The sequence below is a fragment of the Marmota monax genome, unplaced genomic scaffold (genome assembly GCF_021218885.2).
Source record: "Marmota monax isolate L192 unplaced genomic scaffold, Marmota_monax_Labrador192_F-V1.1 WCK01_AAM20220418_F8-fsc00009, whole genome shotgun sequence".
Classification (NCBI taxonomy): Eukaryota; Metazoa; Chordata; class Mammalia; order Rodentia; family Sciuridae; genus Marmota; species Marmota monax.
This window is the reverse complement of record NW_026694710.1, coordinates 10384516-10406550: the sequence shown is the minus strand read 5'-3', so window position 1 is coordinate 10406550 and position 22035 is coordinate 10384516. Positions and strand designations below refer to the sequence as shown.

General features: G+C 37.8%; 1 protein-coding gene across 4 annotated transcripts in view; it reads left to right on the top strand.

The window, feature by feature from the left end:
- The first annotated feature begins 944 nt into the window (after positions 1 to 944).
- The window catches only part of Pi4k2b (phosphatidylinositol 4-kinase type 2 beta), a 38668-nt gene continuing 17577 nt past the window's right edge, over positions 945 to 22035 (top strand). For 3 of the 4 annotated variants that reach the window (XM_046423574.2, XM_046423573.2, XM_046423576.2), the window contains exons 1-8: positions 945 to 1382; positions 9013 to 9167; positions 10905 to 11105; positions 11701 to 11832; positions 13614 to 13767; positions 14889 to 14956; positions 17559 to 17658; positions 21643 to 21776. In XM_046423574.2, the coding sequence (XP_046279530.1) occupies positions 1076 to 1382; positions 9013 to 9167; positions 10905 to 11105; positions 11701 to 11832; positions 13614 to 13767; positions 14889 to 14956; positions 17559 to 17658; positions 21643 to 21776 (1251 nt within the window). In that variant the 5' untranslated portion in view covers positions 945 to 1075. Of the gene's footprint in view, positions 1383 to 6462; positions 7657 to 9012; positions 9168 to 10904; positions 11106 to 11700; positions 11833 to 13613; positions 13768 to 14888; positions 14957 to 17558; positions 17659 to 21642; positions 21777 to 22035 lie in introns of those variants that run through there. The other variant, XM_058572386.1, reaches the window with a different exon arrangement.

The following is a 22035-nucleotide window of genomic DNA, read 5'->3' as shown; positions in this document are numbered from 1 at the left end:
AAGAATGAAATGCCAAAGAATCTTTGTTTACAACAAATTTAAATTAGAAATAACACTAATTAGGAAAACCTTTAAACACTTGGAAATTAAACAACATACTCAAAAGAAATAGGTCAAAGAAGAAATCATAAGGAGAAATTAAAAATTTCATCAGAATGAAAATGAAAGCACAACACATCAAAAATAGCAGAATGCAACTAAAGCAATGCTTAGAGGACAACTCATAGCTTTAAATGCATATTTAAAAAGCAGAAAGGTCTTCAACCAATACTATAATCTTCTCTAAACAACTAGAAAATCAAACCCCTACTGCAGAAGAGTATAAGTCGATGAACTCAAAAACGGAAAATGAATGGAATTGAAAGATGGCTTTTTGAAAAGAATTTAAACATTGATAAACTTCTAGCTAGATTACTCGGAAAACAGGAAAATACAAACTCTGCTATCAGGATTGTCCCAGTACAGATAAATATATAGCCACAGCCCCCTTAATGGGCTTTTAATAGAGGAAACAAATATCAGCCATTCAGATAAATTCATATATCACAAAAGCTGTGGTAAACTTTAAGTGAAAATTCTGTAGTAGGAGGAGAAGCCTATTCAGTTTGAAGTGAGGCGGACCTCCACGGAAATAACTGCTGTCCGCACTGTGTAAGGGCAACAGCATCCTCCACCAGCGCTTTCCTGGCCTTGGTTGGCAGGTGGCTGCCCCACCGGCCCCGCCCGGCCCCGCCCAGCTCCGCCCGGCCCCGCCCAGCTCCGCCCGGCCCCGCCCAGCTCCCCCCGGCCCCGCCCAGGCCCGCCCAGGCTCCGCCCCATCGCGCTGATCCTTCTACGCAGGCGCGAGGGCGGCGCCCCGCGGAGCCGAGGGGTGGGGCGTGGCCGGCGGTGGGCGTGGTCGGCGGCAGGGCAGGGCGGGGCGGGGCAGCCGCGGGGCGGGCCCCGATCTGGCCCTTGTGCTGGTGAGGTGGCGTCGGTGTGACCCAGCCACTCCAGTTTGCCGCGATGCCGAGGCCGGGCCCCGGCACTCCGCCGCTCTGATAAGGTCTCGGCACGGAAGGAGGAGAGGGAGCCCATGGCGGAGCCCTGCGAGCCCGGCCGGCGGGGGTCCGCGGGCGGCGGGAACCCGGAGGAAGAGGAGGACGAGGAGCGGGAGCCGCTGCTGCCGCGGATCGCCTGGGCCCAGCCGCGGAGGGGTGCGCCTGGGGGCGCCGTGAGGCAGCAGGAGGGAGCTGGCGACGAGGGCGCGGCCGCCCCCCGCCAGGCCCGCGACGGAGAATTGCCGCTCCCTCCCAAGGACCGGTCCCGCAGCCTCTCGCTGGCCGTGGAGGCCACCCGCGGCTCGCCCACCGACCACAGCTGGAACCGCCCCTCGGTTTCAGGTGCGTCCCGCTCCCTTCCCGGCGCGTGCGTCCCCAGCGCCTGTTGCCCCCCCCGCGCGGCCCGCTTCCCGCCCGGCCCGGGGCTGCTCCCCGCGCTGCCAGCGCTCCTGGCTGGGCTGCGCCCCTCGCTTGCGCTTTCCTGGATGGAGGGGCTTCCCTGTTGCGGGGCGAGCAGCCAGCCCAGGCGCGGGGCTTGATATCTCGCCTTGTCCACTGTCTGTAGGCTGTGGACCAGCGATTGTCATTAAACTCCCAGTTCTTTAGATTTCCCCCCAAAGTGAGTCCAAACTGCAGCCAGACACTGAAGAAAACTTAACAGAGTGACGTAAGTTGTTTGCTCAAGTTTGGACGTGAGTTCTGAATTAATAATTCGAAACTATCCACAAGTTCCCAGAGTTGTGACTTTGCAGGGTGGATGACAGCAGAGAGAGAGATGTACAGCAAGAATATCCAAAAACGTTTCAAAACGTTTTCCAACTAATTGTTATTGTGACGCTAGTTAGAGGGGGCAGAGACGAATTTATTTTTGTTTTTGTTTGTTTAATTACTTAAATTTAAAATTGGTAATTTACCCTGTGTTAATTTTTTTTAATTGACATGATCAGATTTTATTTTTATTTTTGTTTTTGGTACTGGGGATTAAACTTGGGAGCACTCAACCACTGAGATACATCCCCCACCCTATTTTGTATTTTATTTAGAGATAGGGTCTCACTGAATTGCTTATTGCCTTGCAGTTGCTGAGGCTGGCTTTGAACTTGATCTTCCTGTCTCAGCCTCCTGAGCTGCTGGGGTTATAGGCATATGCCACAGTGCCCAGCTAGTTTGTTTATTTTTTGAACAAAATAGATAGCTCCTGCTATCTATCTCTTTCAAAGTTTTTATTTCTTGAGTCGTTTCTATAATTATGCGTTAAAACACACACCTTTTCACTGTTAAATGAATGGATCACCTTTGAAAGAGGGTAATTGAAAATAAAGTTTAGGCATGCTGCTGTAGCATAGATCGTTGTTGAAGAAATGAGTTTGGGGCTTGTGGAGAGAAGTGAGACTAATTTCATGTAAATCGAGTAGACTTGATATAGTTATTGCTAGAGAAGAGACCAACTTGTTTGTGAAATGGTGGTGTTTACACCTACTTGCCGGTGTTAGGGTGGATTTAAAGAGATGGTGTGCACACAGTGTTTTGGAGTATCTTTCTTTGCAACACTTAAACGCTACAAAGAAGATAGTTTGTATTAATATTGCTTAGTTTTTCCCAAGTTTTGAACTTCCAGAATTTTACCTGCCCTGCTACTAGTATGTACGTAAAGAATTTGGGATAGAGTAAGTTACTCAAGTTCTATTTGAACTTCTGTTCAAACATAAATACTCTAAATTGAAGAGGCCAAGAGGAAGCCGTCTGGCCCACTCTTAAGCTTTAGCCAACATTTCTGATGTGCATCTATGCTACTATTATAAAGTTAGGCTAATGGGCGCGTTTTCAGTACGACCCTTGGTCGAGCAAACAAACGTGAAGTTGGAACCAGATCACAAATGGATCACATTCACCTAACTACACTGGCAGTTTGGACTTCTATTACCTAGAATCCAGTCTGTGAAGTAACCAAGATTCTCATAGATAGCTTGCCTTTTTCCACCTCAAAGTTAACATCATAGCTAGATTTTATTAGGGCCAAAAGTCCAGAAAATGCATTTGTTGTGTGAAAGTGAGGAGTTTTTTTTGGTAAATAAATAATATTAAGGCTAGAAAAAGTCAAAGTGAAGCTAGAATATGGAAGTTAGAATACATATGACTTATTGAAAAGAAGGCCTACCTCTTTAATGGTGATATTTTTATCACAATTTATAGTTAGTTTTCATTGACCATCCTTCTTGGGTAAAATTAATAAAATTGTGATGATTGGTAGTTCATAAAACTTCAGAGGTAAGTGGTCTGCCCAGAGTCAAATATCTGGGAAGTGGTAAAGACAGAACTAGATAAAGCCTAATTCTTTTTCATGTCCTGCACTTTTCCATTTTGCTATAGATGCCTAAATGTTATTTATTTATTTTGGTAAGACGGCGGGGGGTGGGTGGGTGGGTGTTGAACTCAGGGGCACTAGGCCACTGAGCCACATCCCCAGCCCTATTTAGAGACAGGGTCTCACTGAGTTGCTTAGTGCCTAGCTTTTGCTGAGGCTGGCTTTGAACACACAATCCTCCTGCGTCAGTCTCCTGAACTGCTGGGATTACAGGCGTGCACCACTGCGCCCAGCTAGATCCCTAAGTGTTATAAAACAATTGTTACTTTGGTTATTATGGAGTTTTTTAAAATGGGATTTTAAAATAGTTTTGAACTATAAACATTACTTAAAGGTGTTTAAAAGAGATCCCTTCCCCCAAAATACTTATGATTAGTTTAAAATTTAGGGTTTTTTTTTTAAATGAGGCCATTATTTCCTTTGTCTGTTATCATCCAATTTCCATCAAACCACCTTTAGGTCTAAGACATTCTTGCCTTTAGATTAACATTTATGATGCTTAGCTGTTTTGTTTATAAAAACAGGAATTTTATATACTTTAGTCACATGTCTGTTATCTTTAATAAGGCATTTGACAAAGTCTAGAAATAGCAAAAACTATAGTGTTGGTTGTTAAATTATTATCAAAGTAGGAGTCGTGGCATTCCTTGTCCTAGTTATCATTTTAGTCAGTGAATTGCATAGTATTAAAGATGATAAAAGCTAATATCTATGTAGCAGTTGGTATGTGCTGGGCATAGTTCTGTGTACTTCGCATTTGTTAATTTTTAACCAACCTTATGAAGTGAGTGCTATTTTTTATTCCCATTTAATAAAGCGCAGAGAGGTGAAGTGAGTTCTCCAAGGTCCCAGTTAGTACAGACTTGAGCACATACATGTCTGTTGTTGGAAAGCCTAACAGAACAATTAGAACTCACAAAGGAAAATGAAATTTTATTTATGTCATTTAATGATTCATGATAGCTTGAATCATTGGAACCCTAAATGATAACCTGGTTTCATTTAGAGGAAAGTTTAGAAGGGTAGAAGTTGCAGATGTCTGACTGTCACCATAACCTAGCATTAGAACCCTAAAGGTAGTGTTCAAATCATGTTCAAAAAATGCATGTTCAAAATTAGAAAATCATATAAATGTGAAGAAAGATGAGAAAAGGGGTAGTAAACTAAATAAGATGGAGACTGGAATAAGAGTACTGAAATAAGATTACTGAATAGCTAACATGAAAGAAACCAATTAGGGAGACCATGAAGTTGAACTTGTTGTTTGAACCAAAACAGAACTGACAAATGATAACTTGTCACGCATTCTCTTGGAGAAGAGACTATAAGCTGAACAACATCTTTGTAATAAAAGTGATTGAATTCATAAGTCTAGTTCTTATAACTTTCCTGAAGTCCTTTTCAGTAGAAGTAATTCTAATAGCTGGTGTTAACAGTGTGGCTTGATCCAAGTTCAGGACACTGATAACCTGGTTTCATTTAGAGGAAAGTTTAGAAGAGTAGAAGTTGCAGATGTCTGACAGTCACCATAACTGAGTTTTTGAAATGGAGCAGGGATGTGTTGGAGATTATTCCTCAGCTGTTGCTTAGAATACAGCACGCACAGTTCTTTGTTTTCCATTCATTAGAGATACTTCATTCATCAAATATGTATGCCTACAGGGTACCTGTGGAAATCAAGGTCTTGAAAGAATAGTGACCTATCACATGCATGCCTCCCTACACAGCTGTGTAGCCTGGAGGAGGACTTAGTCAATTAGAAGAAGTAGTTCTAACAGACTGTCCATACTCTGACTGGTAAATCTGAGGTTCCACAGAGGCATGGAGCAGTACCCTAGATGTGTAGGGGACAGGGAAGATTCAGCTGAGTGACATCTAGCATTGGAATCCTAAAGGTAGCGTTCAGTTCATCAGACTTATCAGCACTTTTTTCTAGAAATATTCTGGTTAGTGGGTAAGGTAAGGAAGGATGGGAAAGGGGTAATTCTAACTCTTAAGGGAGGATGAGTTTGTTTTAATTGTTTGTTTAATTACTTAAATTTAAAATTGGTAATTTACCCTGTGTTAATTTTTTTTAATTGACATGATCAGATTTTATTTTTATTTTTGTTTTTGGTACTGGGGATTAAACTTGGGAGCACTCAACCACTGAGATACATCCCCCACCCTATTTTGTATTTTATTTAGAGATAGGGTCTCACTGAATTGCTTATTGCCTTGCAGTTGCTGAGGCTGGCTTTGAACTTGATCTTCCTGTCTCAGCCTCCTGAGCTGCTGGGGTTATAGGCATATGCCACAGTGCCCAGCTAGTTTGTTTATTTTTTGAACAAAATTTATTGAGGGTCTGCCATGTGCCAGGACCTCTGTTCTAGTCACATAAGATACATCAGAGAACAAAACAAAGATCTTTTGCTTTCCTGGAACTTAGATCATTTTGTTATAGTATTGTAAGTGTGAAGGATGAATAAGAAATATCCATGGGAAAGAAGCTTGGAATAGTCATGAGAACAGCAAAGCTTCAGGGGTACTTTGGACATCTGTGAAAAGTGAGGAGCCTGAACGAGACTGGAACTTGACTAGAAGGCCACCGTCTCTTCCCAGTATGGACCCAAAGGGAGTATATGAGGCTACTTAGAAAATAATTTTGAATGTATTCCGACACAAACACAAAATGCCATACTTTATTTCTTAAGATAGTGACCACAATTTTTTTAGAAACATGGCTTTTTAAATTTTTTATCTTTATTTTATTTATTTATTTTTATGTGGTGGTTCCGATCGAACCCAGGGCCTCACTCATGCTAGACGAGTGCTCTACCACTGAGCCACAACCCCAGCCCCAGTGACCACAGTTTCAATGGAATATATATAAATATAATTATATATCAAAGATAGCCTGGTGTGGTGGCACATGCTGTAATCTTAGTTTTTTGGGAGGCTGAGGCAGAAGGATTGCAAGTTTGAGCCAGCCTAGACAACTTAACAAATTCCCAGCAACTTAGTGAGACCCTAAGCTGAGCATGGTGGTGCACACCTACAATTTTAGCAACTCAGGAGGCTGATGCAGGAGGATTGCAAGTTTAAGGTTAGCCTTAGCTCCTGTCTCAAAATTTAAAATAAAAAAATAAAAGGACTGGGGATATAGCTCATTGATAGGTTGTCCCTGGATTCAGTTCCCAATACCATACACACACACACACACACACACACACACACACATAGCAAAAACCCAGAGGGCTACAGTGTAGCTCTGTATGCTAGAGCACTTGCCTAGCGAACAGAAGTCTCTGGGTTCTATTCCAGCACTGAGTTATTAAAAATCAAACTGATAATAAACCTTCAAACCAGATTATCCATATCATATGTTGCGTGAAGTAGTATAATATCTGGGGGTGCCTTTCACATTAAACTCATTATCAAAGTGCATTTAAGTAATGAGCATGCAGAGAATCGTAGAATGTAATTGTCAGTAATGAATCAGTTAAGGAAAAATTATCTACTAAAAACCGCTTGCTTTCATTTTAGAAGAGTTGATAGGTCTTTTTTCTGACAGTAATTAGATAGTAGGACCAGTTATTTTTTTAAAGTGCTCTTCTGGATTTTGATGCTAAATGCAAACCATGTTCAAAGAAAAAAATGTGTAGCTTCCTGTAGGATGATATTATCTCAATAATGTGGCAAGAACATCCTGCTTTATTTTCTACAGAAATGTTTCTAATTGATTGATTTTGGTTGAAACTGAATTGTTCAGTATTTGACAAATGACTATGGACTTCATGTTAGGAACAACAGGAGGTTCTATGACACACCTAACCCATAGCCAACTTGGTAACACTTACTAGTAATAATGTGAAGTCTTGCGTAGCCCAAAAGAGCTGTTCAGGTGTAGACTGTGAGAGAACAAGAGTAGTCCAAGAGTTCAGCGATTTCAATATAAATTAGTATTATGACGGAACTCCTGAGGAACTCCTACAGTATTCTAGGGACTCTTTCTTTTGGGTCAGTGTCAAGATTGAGGATGAGGTGTCTATTCTGTTCATGAGTTACTTGGTTCTGGAGACCATATTTGGAGAGGAAACATTGAAATACTGAGGCAGGAAATGAGGACAAGTACATGAAATACTGAGGCAGGAAATGAGGACAAGTACGATGCTGAAAAGCCTGAGAACACTTCAGTGTGGAAGGAGGTGGAGAAAGACTCAGAGGAACAAGAAAGGCCCTTCAGCTATTTGATGGGCATCACTGAAGAGGGTAAGTAGTAGGCCTTTGCTCCAGACAGCAGGTCTAGGATAAGGGCGGAAACTGCAGAAGACACACTTCATTTCTGGAGTGAGATGGGAAGCCCTTGAACTGTTAGGTACAAAGGAGTGATGCAGTCTGTCCTGTTTTGAGAGGGTTACTATGGCTGCTTGGTTGAGTGTAGAAAGGCAGGAGTGAAAGAGGAAGACCAGTTAGGGGGCTCTTATAATAATTTGGGCAAGAACTGATAATTACCTAAGTAACATGGAAGATGGTAAGAGGCTGGGCTCCAAACACTAGGCAGTAGAGCCTACACAACTTTCTTGTTGGAGATAGAAGGTGAGAGTGGAAGATCAGGAATGATTCTAAGGTTCTGCAGCTTATTCTGGTTTATACAACTGGAAGATTTTGAATTGCCAGCAGCTACAACGGAGGAATGGAGATGAAGTCTTGGGGTGGGGGGTGTTAAAGATGAAGAATTGAGTTTTGGGTAATAAACTTTGAGCCATCTGTTAACATCCAAGTAGAGATGTTGAATAATAGTTGCAAGTCCAGGCCTGAGAGAGAAATTTGGAAATCATCAGTGTTGACCCATAGTTAAGCAGTGGATCAGTAGGTGTGGTGCTGTGTGTATGTGTGTGCGTATACACACACACATATATATGTATATAAGAGACATTTTTTTTTTTATTTTTTCACCTGAAGTAGGCAGCTAGATAGATAATCTGCTGAGAGAGGATGGGAGAGGAGGTGTTGAGAATTTGAGTTGATATGCGTTTCTCTGGTCAAGTTCAGCTATCCTGGCAGAGGCATAGAGTCAACAGACAGGTTTCACCAGGACTGGGATTTTTCCAGGTGACCATGATGAAGGGAGGGAGAAGAGTGATTCTGTAATGATAGGCCGTATTTAAGGTGGTCAAGGAGTGGGGCACATGAAGGGAGTAAAGACCAAGGATAACAAGGAGATCAGTGCTTGTAGGTTCCTGTAGGATGGGTGAATTTTATGCTGGAGGGACTAAACTAGGAAGCTAGGAGGTGCTTGAAAAATTGTGGAGAATTTGTAGTTACTGATGATAGGATTTGAGACAAGACTGTGGAATTAGAGCTAGAGAAGGATGAAGGACAGAATCATTGCAGAGGAGTTCAAAGAAGTGAGAGGTATTTGTGTGATTTTTTTCAACAAATAGTAAAGTTTTTTCCATATGGCATTGTTTAGAACTTAGAAGTGGTCAGGAAGGAGGATCAAAGCTGTCCATGTAGTACTTAATTACATTTTTCTGTACCTCTGTCCTAACGCCAATAACCAAATTTACACATTTAGGTCCATATCATGAGCATTCTCGAGGCTAATCTTTCTTCTTAATGCAGTGACCACGGGCCTTTCAGAGATGAATGCATTCTTGGATGATCCAGAATTTGCCGATATTATATTGAGAGCAGAACAAGCAATAGAATTGGGAGTTTTTCCACAAAGAATTTCTCAAGGCTCAAGTGGAAGTTACTTTGTAAAGGATCCTAAGAAGGTGAGAATTTCACAGACCTACTATATACTAAGAAAATTTTGGAAAACACTAACTTAAATCTGAAGTCATTGTGAATTTCTGAAGATATTAATTTCGATTGCACTCTCTTTTCTGAAATAAAGCACAATTTTTTTGTTATTATTTTTTACTAAAGCACCCTCATCTATAGAAATAGAGCTTATTGTTGTTAAGTTATAGAGTGCTATTCTGACAGCTTCTATTTGGTTTCAAGCAATTACTGAATACCCTGTTCACTTGGAGATTCGTTGAGCATATGTCAATAAGTCCTCACCTTAAAATAGTCTATTACCATACTTGCCAAGCAGAGTAGAAATTGAAACTTTCACAACTTGTCTAATGTCATTTCCAATGCTTGTTTTTTTTTTCAAGGCTATATTTTTCTCTAGATATATTTTTTCTGGCATTGTGCCAAGGGAAGGAGGTTGGGTAACCTGAAGTGTGAAGTCATTGAAATGCACAAAAGTGAAATGAATAAATGATTCTGGAGCAGAAAAAAGAAATTTCTATGGTAATTTCTTCCATTTAGTCTAGAATTTTTCAAAAATTGATCTCATCTTTTCTAAAAGCCTTCTGATGCACAACCAGCAAGTCCTCTTTTGAGAGATAAGAAAGTTCACAATTTTACCCCCTTTTTTCAAAGATTAAAGTTATATTTTCAACGTAATTTTAAAGCATAGTCCTCCTTTGAGATGTTAAGATAGTTGTAGGTACCTGGGCACAAGGCAAAAGGGCATATGCCTGTAGTCCCAGCTACTCAGAAGTCCGAGGCAGGAGGATCACTTGAGCCCAGGAGTTTGGGGCCACCAGTCTTTGCAACATAGCAAAGTCCTTTCCCTTAAAAGTTAAGATAAAAAATATATATGTATTTATTATATATATATATATATATATATATATATATGTTGTATCAGATTAGTACAAAAGGTTATAGAGATTTTAGACATTCATGAACCAATCTTTTAAATAAAGGAGTTTATTTAAAAGATTGGTTCCTGAAAAACATAACTGGGAAAGTCTTAGGCTAAGAGCAGCTGACAGCATAGTTATTCAATGTGTCTTATTCCCTTTGTTTAGAAAAATATTTTTTGGCATAGACTTTATTAGTTTATTTAGCAAACACTTGGAAGCTTAATGTGTTTCAGATATGGCTTTGAGTACTAGAGGTGCAGCACTAACAAAGCTCCAGCCTTTTTAGAATGTACGCCATAGTGGGGAAAGTAGATGTTAAACAAACTTGTGGCTTGGGTGTTTAATAGATTCTGAATAGTAACACTGTTTGACCTAAAGTGGTGGTTTTCAAACATTTAAAATTGGTGAGACACCTTTTTTTAACCTCAAAGTCCATTAATATAAAACAAATGAGTTAATCTGGTTAAATGGCATAGGTCACAGGTTAAATGGCATGAACCCTTGCCCTCACCTTCTAAGGTTTGTCAGAGCACTATTTGAAAAGTACTGGTCCAAGGAATTATTGAGTTTAGATCCTCAATGGAAATGAGTAAAATGTGATTGAAAACAAACCTCTTAACACTTGAGGGTTATGCCTAAATCTGGGTCCGGGAATAGGAGGAAATAAATTATGAGAATGTGTTTTGTGGATTATTATCTCTCTCTCTCAATCTATATGTAAAATAATGGATATCAATGTGTTTGATATATATGTCTGCTTCCACACATGTAAAAGCCTAATAAGATTTTTCCTTTTTACCCCTTTAGAAAATTATTGGTGTTTTTAAACCAAAATCAGAAGAGCCTTATGGTCAATTGAATCCAAAATGGACCAAGTATGTCCACAAGGTCTGCTGCCCTTGCTGCTTTGGCAGAGGCTGCCTGCTTCCCAACCAGGGCTACCTTTCTGAGGCTGGGGCCTACCTCTTGGATGAAAAGCTTCATCTGGGCATTGTACCTAAAACAAAGGTAAAGCAGAGTGGGTTTCCAGTCAAGTACTTAGCCCACTTGTCTGTGAGTACTTTAGTAATAACTTAATGGTAGAGCCTAAAGTGGAATCCCTTCTTGGTAATTCAAGAGTATGAGCAGCTGCCAACTTGTCCTCACATAGACCCACAAGCATGCAAGGGAATGGCTCTTGTTCCTGGGAGGTCACGGGAGCTAACACAGAGAGGAGGAAGGACTTGCATTTAGAAAGTAGACAAAAATGAGGGATCAAGATTTGTGGAAGGTCAAGATAGCTATTTACAAGGCTGCTATTGGTTTCTTTTTGGACTTTGTATGTTTTAATTGTTGCCATCCTCAAAATGTTCATATCTAATTCTACAATTTAAAACTCTTGCTTAGTTTTTTCCACTAGAAATTTTTAGGTCACTTTTATACCTCTTTGAGAAAAGAGATATGTTCCATGGTTTCACAAAATCCCCTGGCCTTTCTATCTTAGATTTTCAGCTATAGCCTTAAACTTTGCTCGTTTATAGGATTAGAGTGAATTTGATTGCGTACGTGGATAGAAATATCATAATGCAAATTCTGACCATTTTTCTGAACTCTGTGTTTCTAGGTGGTTTGGCTTGTCAGTGAGACATTTAATTACAGTGCAATTGACCGAGCAAAATCAAGAGGCAAAAAGTATGCCTTACAGAAAGTGCCAAAAGTAGGTAGAAAGTTTCATCGGATAGGACTACCTCCTAAGGTGAGTTACTGTGATAAGCTGTACTTAGGATGTAGTTGGGAGGTTCAGCCTGATCTCTTAGAGCTAAACATCACACTCTAGACTGTGGTTATAGTAGTAAAAGCTTTTTCCTCTTTGAGGAGCTCATAGTAACCAAGCCATTTCAATGCAGTTTGATAAAGTGCTTGATAGGTAGTAAGTTCGGGAGCTTTGAGAGGTTCAAAGAGGGATGCCTAGAACTGGGATTATAGCCCAGTGGTGGAGCTTTTGCATAACAGGCTAAGGCCCTGGGTTTGATCCCCAACACCACTCACACCAAGAAAAGATGCAGAAGAGGGATGCCTAACTGAGTCTGGAGGAGCAGGGAATGTTTCCCAGATGATGTTGTATCAAAGGCTTTATAAAGTAATGGCCAAAAGTTCCGATCTAGAGTCGGAGCTGGGTTCCATCCTGTCTCTATACTAGTTAGCATGAGACCTGGGCAGGGTCTGTATTTTGTCAGCCCTAGTTTCTATGAAGTAGGGAATGACATGAACTACCTCTTAGGATAAACTTGAGAAATTCAGGTCAAGTACTTGGTACATAGTTATGGTTCAGTAAATGGTAGCAGCCGTGTTTGCTCATTGCACATTAGATCTTGTTTTTTCTAATCACTTTAAAATAAACTGAGAGATGATTAGCAGCTAACTAAGCAAAGGTGGAGAGGGCTAATGGGAAAGGCATCCTAGAAAAACTCTAGGATTTATTTTTTAAAAATAAACTTGACCTACAATTTTGTTTTGGTTTTGCTCTACATGTATCTAGATAAAAGACTTTGAGTGGAAATTCATGATTAACTAATTTTAAAAATTGTACTCCAAGTAAACTTGGAGTTCTAAGACTTTTTGTAAGTCCTTTTCCTTCTTGGATGTGCTAAAATAAGCATGACTGTTGGAGACTATGGTTTCCATATTAATGACTACTACTACTTAGTTATAAGTGCCTTAAAGAAAACGTTGGAATTGTTTAAAAAAAAAAATCATGCCAACAACAAGACTATAAAATGTTGGGATAAGGAATAGATTTTTGTGTGTGGTGATTTGTTTGCATTTGTGAAGATTGCTCAGTACCCAGGCATCATCTGCTGTTGAAAACTTGTATTTCCATCTTTAATACATGGTTTAATGTTAACTAGTAAATTTTAGTAACAAAAATGTCTTTTAAAATGGATATATTTTCAAGGAAAGAACTATGTAAAAAAACACTATAGGGGTTATGGTTCTTTTAAAATTTATGACAGGATCTTTAATCTGAATAGTCAAAGAATCCACTATTATTTTTAAAATAAAATTATTTTCAGTATTTTATGTTTTAAGAAGAGTCTTGAAACGTTTCTTTCATGATTAAAATTGCACTATTATGAAATAATCAGGATTGATGTTCAATTTAGCCTCCATAATTAAATTCACTTTAATGAATATTTTTAGAAAGCAGCATTCTTGTTAAGAGTGTCACCTTGAGGGCATATGTTTATTTTCCTTTTTGATTATCCCGAAATAGCTGCTTAAAAGTCTAGTCTAGCAATGCTCCTTAATAGTCTAGGGTTGAACATTTTTTATTTGCTGTGCATTCTTCATGTGATTATTTAAAATTAGTGTGTAAAAATAGGTTTCTTGATAAATATGCTTATCTAAATTAGCATTATCTCTTCTATTTTTCTTATTATGTTTGTATAACATTTTGTGACAGTACTGCTGAGAAATTAAAAATTAATCCCTTTGTTCTTGTACTTTCGTTTCTAACTATAGTTCTTAAAATTGTAGATTGGTTCCTTTCAGTTATTTGTTGAAGGTTACAAGGAGGCTGAATATTGGCTTAGGAAATTTGAAGCTGATCCTTTGCCTGAGAATATTAGAAAACAATTTCAGTCACAATTTGAAAGATTAGTTGTTTTGGATTACATCATCAGAAACACAGGTATTGAAGTTCTCTCATTTGTTCACTCCGATCTCATTAGCTTTCAAACTGTACTATTGTTATCTAAATCAGAGCTATAAAATTTTGATGCAAAAATCTTAAAGCTACTTCTTCTACCTGTTTTCAAAACAGACATAGTACAAACTCTCCTGGGCATAATTAATCCTATACTGGGGGGTTTGACTCATACCAGGCTCCTGTCTGGGTGACAGAGATCAATTCTTGGCCCCTAAAGAGAAATTTCCTAGGAGCAGGACAAGGCCAGATATTAGAAATGTTATCTGCATAATATGAAAAATTAAAACTCGATTGTATAATTTAGTTTAGATGCTCATTTTGACATTGTGTAATTGTTAGTATAGTTACAAATACATTAAACTTTACATTTGTTCTGCTTTGTAAGGAAATAATCTAATTCCAAATTTGGATGTAGACAGTCCAAAGCAGTAGGTCCCAATTGTAGTTCCCTGGATTCTCAGGGTCATTCTTGTACAATATCCTAGACTTACTGAGCAAAAACTCTGCAGCGGGGCAAGGACTGTGTTTTCATGCGTTTTCCAGGTAACTCTGATGCACTCTAAAGTTTGAGAACTACTGGTTTGAAATGTTTTCTCATTCATATTAGCTTCTGAAAAAGCATCATGTAATTTTCTACATTGACCTTCTTAATTAATATGATCTTAAATTAATACTAAAATTAGTGTGTAGTCCAGGGTACCCCAGTACCCTGGTAACCTGTTTGGAAATTTGCCTAGCAGGAAGGGTAGATGCTTTTTCTTTCTCAGGTGAAGAGGAAGTTACCCTTGATTTTAATAACCTTAATCTAATAATCATATCTCCCTCACAGGGTAGGTTATAAGGATTGAATTAACACATGTGAAGCCCCTAGAACAGTATCTGGCACAGAGAAAACATTCAATAAATGGTCCCAAATATTTATGGGTTTTTTTTGTTTGTTTGTTTGTTTTTAGTTTTAAATTGAAACTTTGATATGGTAGACGTATGCTATAGAAAATCAATGAAAATCTCAAAAATCGGCAGGTGACTAGATTTCTCCCCTTGATATTCATCTATAATGCCCATAAAAATCAATTAACAAATTTTTTTGTTTCTTTTAAAAGACAGAGGAAATGATAATTGGTTAGTCAGATATGAAAAGGAGAAATGTAAAAAAGAAACTGACCGTGAGGTAAGCAAATTTTAAATGAATAAGTAAATATATCTATATCTACACACACACACACATATACAACAGTCAATTTGTGTAAAAGATTTCTTGAAATTAAGTTATTCTCCATTATCTCCTCCTTCCCTTGTTAAATCTTTGATTTTAATTCTGTTCTTCTCATCTTTTTTCTGTCACTTGTTTATACTGAATTTCCAGATTCTATTTTTTATTATCTCTAGGCAGCTTTATTTTTTGTTTTGTATTAAAACAGAAGAATGATACCAGATGTATCATTTTTTTTTAGAGCTTGGGAAATTTGCAGAATGACTATTTTTACTTTGCTTTTATGTAATTAAGGTTTCTGGTATTTTTGTATTTTATTAGTTCAGTTCCTGCTGAGTTTTTTGGTACTAGGAATTGAACTCAGGGTGCTATATCACTGAGCCACAGTCCCTGCTCTTTTTATTTTTTATTTTTGATACAGGGTCTCACTAGTTCTGAGACTGGCCTTGAACCTGTGATCTTCCTGCCTCAGCCTGCCAACGTGCTGGGATTATAGGCATGTGTATACCATTGCACTGGCTCCTTCCGAGTTTTTGATTCAGTATTAGGTAATCTAATATTACCTAATGCAGTGGAACATGTATGCTTCACTTATGAATTATACCCACTGAACTTAAAGAAAACTTTCACCTAGAAGCTGGTTTTAACACAGAATAAACTGAGACTCTTAACACTATAAAAATTTTAGTATTCATTACTATCAACTCTGAGTAACCTAAGTTCACATATTAGTTACATAAGACATTTTTAGACTTTTTTAGTTTACAACAACCTGGCCCTACTTTTGAGAAAATTTTAAGTGATTAAGAAAAATAATTTCTCCAGTACTTATAATTTCTGTGTTCTTAAATTGTCACTTAAAATGTTTGCATCACTTTGAAGCATTTGTACTTTTAATTGTTTATCCAGGAAATTTTAAAATACATATGCAATACTTAGTAATAAAAAAAAAACCAAACTTGATACACATAGTAAGGGAATCAATCTTTTTAAAACTACGCTGAGTGAAAGAAGCTATAAAAGGTCACATACTGTATGATTCCATTTACATAAAAGTCTAGAAAATGCAGATCAGCCCCTACTGACAGAAGGCAGACCAGTGGGTACTGGGGACCGGGCAGAGGGAGGCATGAACTGCAGTGGAACTCAGGAAACTTTTGGGTGAAGCTTTCACATCTGTTCAGGTTTATCAAATAGGACCCTTTGACATGTAAGGTTTATTTGTATAAATTATACCTCAACAAAGTTGTAAATAGGAAAAAGAATGATAGAAATAAAAAATAAATGGCAGTTATAGCAGAAAGGGATTTAAAATACATACAAAATATATATGTGTGTAATACCTCCTGAATTTGTTTTATTGGTATATCTTGGATAATTAAATTTGTTGAAAACTTTCTTCTTTCGCCCTGAGTATTTTGTGTATGTTTATTGAGGTAAGATTTGGTATAAACTAAGAGAAACAAAGAAACCTGGCACATCTTCACAGTAGAATTTTTAATTTAAAAATAGCCCTTTTCACTTCTTGCTCTTTTATCTAGGACACTTACTAATGCCAACCACCTGTCTTTATATCATGGGAAATACTCTTTGTCTTCCTCCTGAGGTCTTGGTTTCTGCTACAGAAGAATGTAGAAGTCAGGAATGGCCTACATTCTGTAGTCAAGAATATCTTGAGGTTCCTTCTGCTCGACCTTATTATATTTAGTTACAGTCTTTTAGAGGAATTTTCTTTAGAAATACTTTATATGTAACCTAATTGTTTCCATGGGACTATAAGAAAGACTAAATTTTAATAAGGTAATTTTGTTAAGTTGTTAACTTAAAGAAATCAATAATATTTTGCAAATATCAAACATCTAAGCAATGCATCTAGAATATCACTTTTTTTGGTGGGGGTGGGGTACAGGGGATGGAACCAGAGGCACTTTGCCATGGAGCCATTCCCCAGCTTCTTTTTTTAGTTTTTTTTATTTTTTATTTTTGAGACAGGGGCTTGCTAAATTGCTGAGGGCTTTGAACTTGCAATCCTCCTGCCTCAGCCTCCCAAGCTGCTGGTATTACAGACATGCACCACTGTATCCAGCTTAGAATATCACTTTTAAAGTCTTAATATTCTCAAACTCTCCAAAAACAGGGGACAAAAGTGAAACCATTACCAAGTAAACATGTTGTGTCAAATTTTAAAATTAGCATTTGTGAAATTCTTACTGGTTTTTTAAAATAGTCTCTTCCCTTCCTGGGTGAATTTGTTTTGGTTTTGATTTTGATTTTCTTTTTTTCTATTTCATTTTTTTTGCAACAATTTTAATTTTTATGGACTCTTTTTAAAAATATTTTTTATACTTTTATTTTATTTATTTTTATGTGGTGCTGAGGATCGAACCTAGTGCCTCACACTTGGTAGGTGAACGCTCTACCACTGAGCTACAACCCCAGCCCTTTTATGGACTCTTGAGAAAGAATATGTCCTTAAACCTCAGTAAGTATTATAAATAATTTATCCTTTGGAAATATTTATATAGGTGCTTTTACCAACAGATCATTCTTTCTTCTTTAGGTCTTAAACTGGATCAGTGATAAAGAATTGCTTATTAAAGTAGCTGCAATTGATAATGGTCTAGCATTTCCTTTTAAACATCCTGATGAATGGAGAACATGTGAGTATTTAGAACCATCTGTAGATTCTATCATAGTCTCTTTTCCAAAGCAGGGAGGGAACAAGATGTGTAGACATCAAAATAGCAGAACTGGATGAAGTATAAGTATAATCGTTTATTAGGATTCAGTTCTAGGCACTGGGAATACAAAGATGTGTACTGCATGGGTCTTGCTGTCTATTGTTTGGTTAATATTGTGAGTTGCATTCACTTATAAAATGATTTGGGCCTGCCCCCCTCCCATTCAATAGTGATTTAATTTCTTTCCGAGTCTCTTCTATGGTTAAATACCAAGTTTTCTATATCTTGAGCCAGTTACAGATATTTTTAAGTTTGCTCAAAATTATCTATGATATCTGGAGTTTCAGATTTGTGAGTATAACATTTTATGTAGAATTCTCTTATAACTTAAAAAAAAATTAAATGTCAGGCATTTAATTACACCTGTAATCTCATCCATTTGGGAAGCTGTGAGACAGGAAGATCACGAGTTGAAAGCCAGCCTCAGCATTTTAGAGAGGTCGTAAGCAAATTAATGAGACCTTGTCTCAAAATAAAAAATAAAAAAGGTTAGGGATGATGTTTAGCGGTTAAGTGACCCTGCGTTCAGTCCCTCGTCCCCACCCCACCAATTTTTTTTAATCCCCTCTTTGCATTTTAACTTCTTAGAAGATGAAATGAAGTGATATGTAGAATTTGCCTTTAAATATTTGTGGAGGTAGAGACAAGATAGAACAGGTGAAGTAATTTCACAAAAGTTTATTAATAACTAAATTAGGTTATTTGGAATGTGGGAGTTTACTACATTGTTTTTTGATTTTTGCGTAGTTTAAAATATATGTAGTAATTAAAATTTTAAAATAATCTCTAACTATGATTATACCTCTTTTAAATTCCTACTATGAATTACTTTTTTTTAATGTTTAAGCTTGTCAAAGATTTGTTGCTTGTTAAGCATTAGACTATTTGTTTACTTACTTATCTTGCTTTTCTGCAGGTTATTTTATTGATCAGATTTTCAGTTTGCTTGCTTGATTTTTTTTCATTAACTATGTGTTCTATCTTTTATTATGTTCATCCTGTTTTGCTTTCCATCACTGTGACAAAGTAACTGAGAAAATAAACTTAATGAAGGAAAAGGTTTATTTTGGCTCATGGTTCCAGAGGTTTCCATCCATGGTCTTTTAGCTCTGTTGATTTGGGCCTGTGGTAGCATAGAACATCGTGGTGAGAGCATGTACCAGAGACTGCTTACCTCATGGCTGCTAGAAAGCAACTGAGAGTGACAGGAGGAAGCCAGGTCCCAATATTGCTTTAAAGGGCACACCCCGAGTGACCTAACTTCCTCTCACAAAGTTCCACCACCTCCCAGTAGCACCGCAGGCTGACAACTGAGCATTTTACACATGGCCCTTTGGATGACATTCAAAATCCAAATTATGGCACTATAAATGCTATAATTGGGCCATATATTTTCATCTGGGTATCATTTCAGCTAAACTACTGATTGGATGAGTTCTGCCATATTGTTCTGCTTTGCTTATTTGTATTCTCTGATTTCTTTGATACAAGTAACTTAGAAGTATTTTATTTGATTTCAATATTGGTTGTTTTGATTATTGACATTTTTTTAAGTGTGTGTTGTTGCAGTTGTCCTATGTTACTGCATTGTGATCCATGAAAATGGCATGTGAATTTTTTTTCTCTTTCCACATTTCTTATTGGTGCATTGTAGTTATATATAATGATAGAATTTGTTCTTCTACATTCGTACATGCACACAAGTGAATTGTTTTTTGCAATTCATTAGAATGTACTTTATGATTTTATATGTGGCTGATTTGGAGGACTATATTTGAAAAAATGTGTTTGGCACAAAGTTCTGTCTACGTCTACTAATTAAAGTTTGTTGGTTGTTAGTCCTATCAAATCCTTGACTTATTTCTTGAGCACTTAATTAAACCACTTAATTTTGGGGAGGCAATTAAGATCACCTTGATTGTGATTTTGTCAATTTCTTCTTGCATTTTTTACTTTGTATTTCACTCACAAAAAGGTCCAGTGTTTTATGTTCTTGGCGGTTTTTCTGTTTTGTTTTGTTTTGTTTTTAATCTGTGTGAATTATATTGCCCTTTATCCCTCTCTGTCTTTTGCTTTTTATTTTGCCTGTTACAACTTTGCTATCCCTCCTTTCTTTTTGTTGGCATTTACCTGGTATTAGACAATTCTTTTATTTTTAACCTTTAGCATTTTGTTTTAAGTGTATGACTAATAAACAACGTTGGGTACATTTTTCTTAACCCAGTCTGAGTCTTTTAATATGTGCACTTAACTCCATAGTTTAAATCTTAATAAACTGTTTGAACTTTTTTCTGCCATCTTATCTTTTTTTCTCCTGACTGTGAATTCTCATTTGTTCCCTTTTGCTTTTCCTATCTTTTGTTGACTGAATTGTCTTGTTTCCATTTTATTTTTCCTAATCTTTGGGAAACTGTGTTCAAATTACATTTTGAAGTGTTAGGTTTTCTGTAAGACAGTTGGTAAATTTTATCAAACATGTAGTTGGGTATTAAAGGTCTGGATCTTAAAGAGGAATTGCTATTGAGAATATAGTTTTTAAACTGTTGTTGTCATCTGGAAGCCATGGTGGTAGCCATGGTGGTATTTGCTATCACCCAGGGAAATCAAGGAGAACAAACACCATTGCCTAATCCAGTGCTAGGAACATAAGAGCCTGATAAATGTTTCATGAATGCTAAATAAGTAAAGAAGGAAAGGAACTGAGTTTAGAGTCTGGAGGAACGCTGATGTTGAAAGAATGGAGGAAATGCCAGCACAAGAGAGAGGGAGTGACTTATAAGACAGAAAGTAAATTGTGAGAGAGTGGTATCTCCAGAACCATAGAGGGGGAATTTCATAAAGGTGAAATTCCTTGCTGCAGAGACTAAGTAGCATGAGGACTGCAGGTGGGTCAGTGAAGAGCCCTTGTGGGATGACTCGGGGGCCCAGGGAGGGATTTTGGATGAAGTTGAGGGATAAGAAGTGAAGGCAGGCAAAGAATAAGGGCTTTCCCTTTATGAAACTCTTCAGGGAAAGACAAGAAGGGAATTGGACCTACCTTCCAGGAGATGGGGGCCAGAGGAAAGGCTTTAGCATGCAATTAGTACCTCCCGCAGTGTGCAGAGAGATCTATAGAAGAGATATGAGTATCAGTGGCTCCAAGGGAAGATTTCTTCCTCAAGCTCTCTGAGTGGTGGGAACCAAACTGGGGGGTTTGGAATATGCATACGTACCCTTTCTAGAAGATTCCACCGTTATGCAAATCTTTCAAGTCCTGGTACTGTGTGAATTTAATGGTCTCCTTGTAGGGGCCACTAGTTACCCAGAAATATGGATTCTTTTCTTTTTTCTTTTTCTTATTATTTTTTTGTGGTGCTGGAGATCTAACCCAGGAGTTCACCTGATAGGCAAGCGCTCTGCCACTGAGCTACATCATTACCCAAGTTATAGATCTTTTATCCCTTAAAGCTACCTATTTACTTTCTGATATTATAAAAATTTAGAATGTCTTCTATATACAAATGCTGCAGTTTCAGTTGATTTATAGCTGTGGGGGACGAGGAAACCTCACCTATGGTATTCACTCTGGGGCTGTGGATAATTAGTGGGTACCCACCAATCTCTGAACAGATAGATTCAAATACATTTTTGGATAGAACTATTTGAAATAGACTCAACAAATTCTGATTCTTTACCATCTCAAACTCAGAAATATAACTAGTTCAGGTTAGACCTTACTGTACTTTACCATCTGAACTGGCTATCTGAACTTGGAATCTGATTAATTTGAATTACAAAAAATAGTTTACTCTCCTAACTTCTCTCTCCTGTCCTTTCTTTGGGAGACCTAGGAGTTGTAGGAAAGAAACAGGATAAATGTGAGTCTAAATAAACCATTTTCTGTCACTGATTATTTTCTATTAGATCCATTTCACTGGGCGTGGCTTCCTCAAGCAAAAGTTCCTTTTTCTGAAGAAACAAGAAACTTGGTTCTGCCATATATTTCTGACATGAACTTTGTGCAAGATTTATGTGAAGATCTTTATGAACTTTTTAAGGTAAATAAAAGTTTAATTTGTGTGTGGAGATGATGTTTGCACATTATTATTATTATTTTTTTTAACTAGGGTTTGAGCCAAGGTTCTCACATAAGCTGGGCACACACACACTACTACTACTGAGCTATTATGTCCAACCCTTTGTTTTTTATTTTGAGAGAGGATCTTACTAAGTTGCCCAGGCTGGCCCTGAACTTGGGATCCTCCTACTTCAGCCACTCTAATAGCTAAGGTCCCAGGCATGTGAAACTGGGCCTGG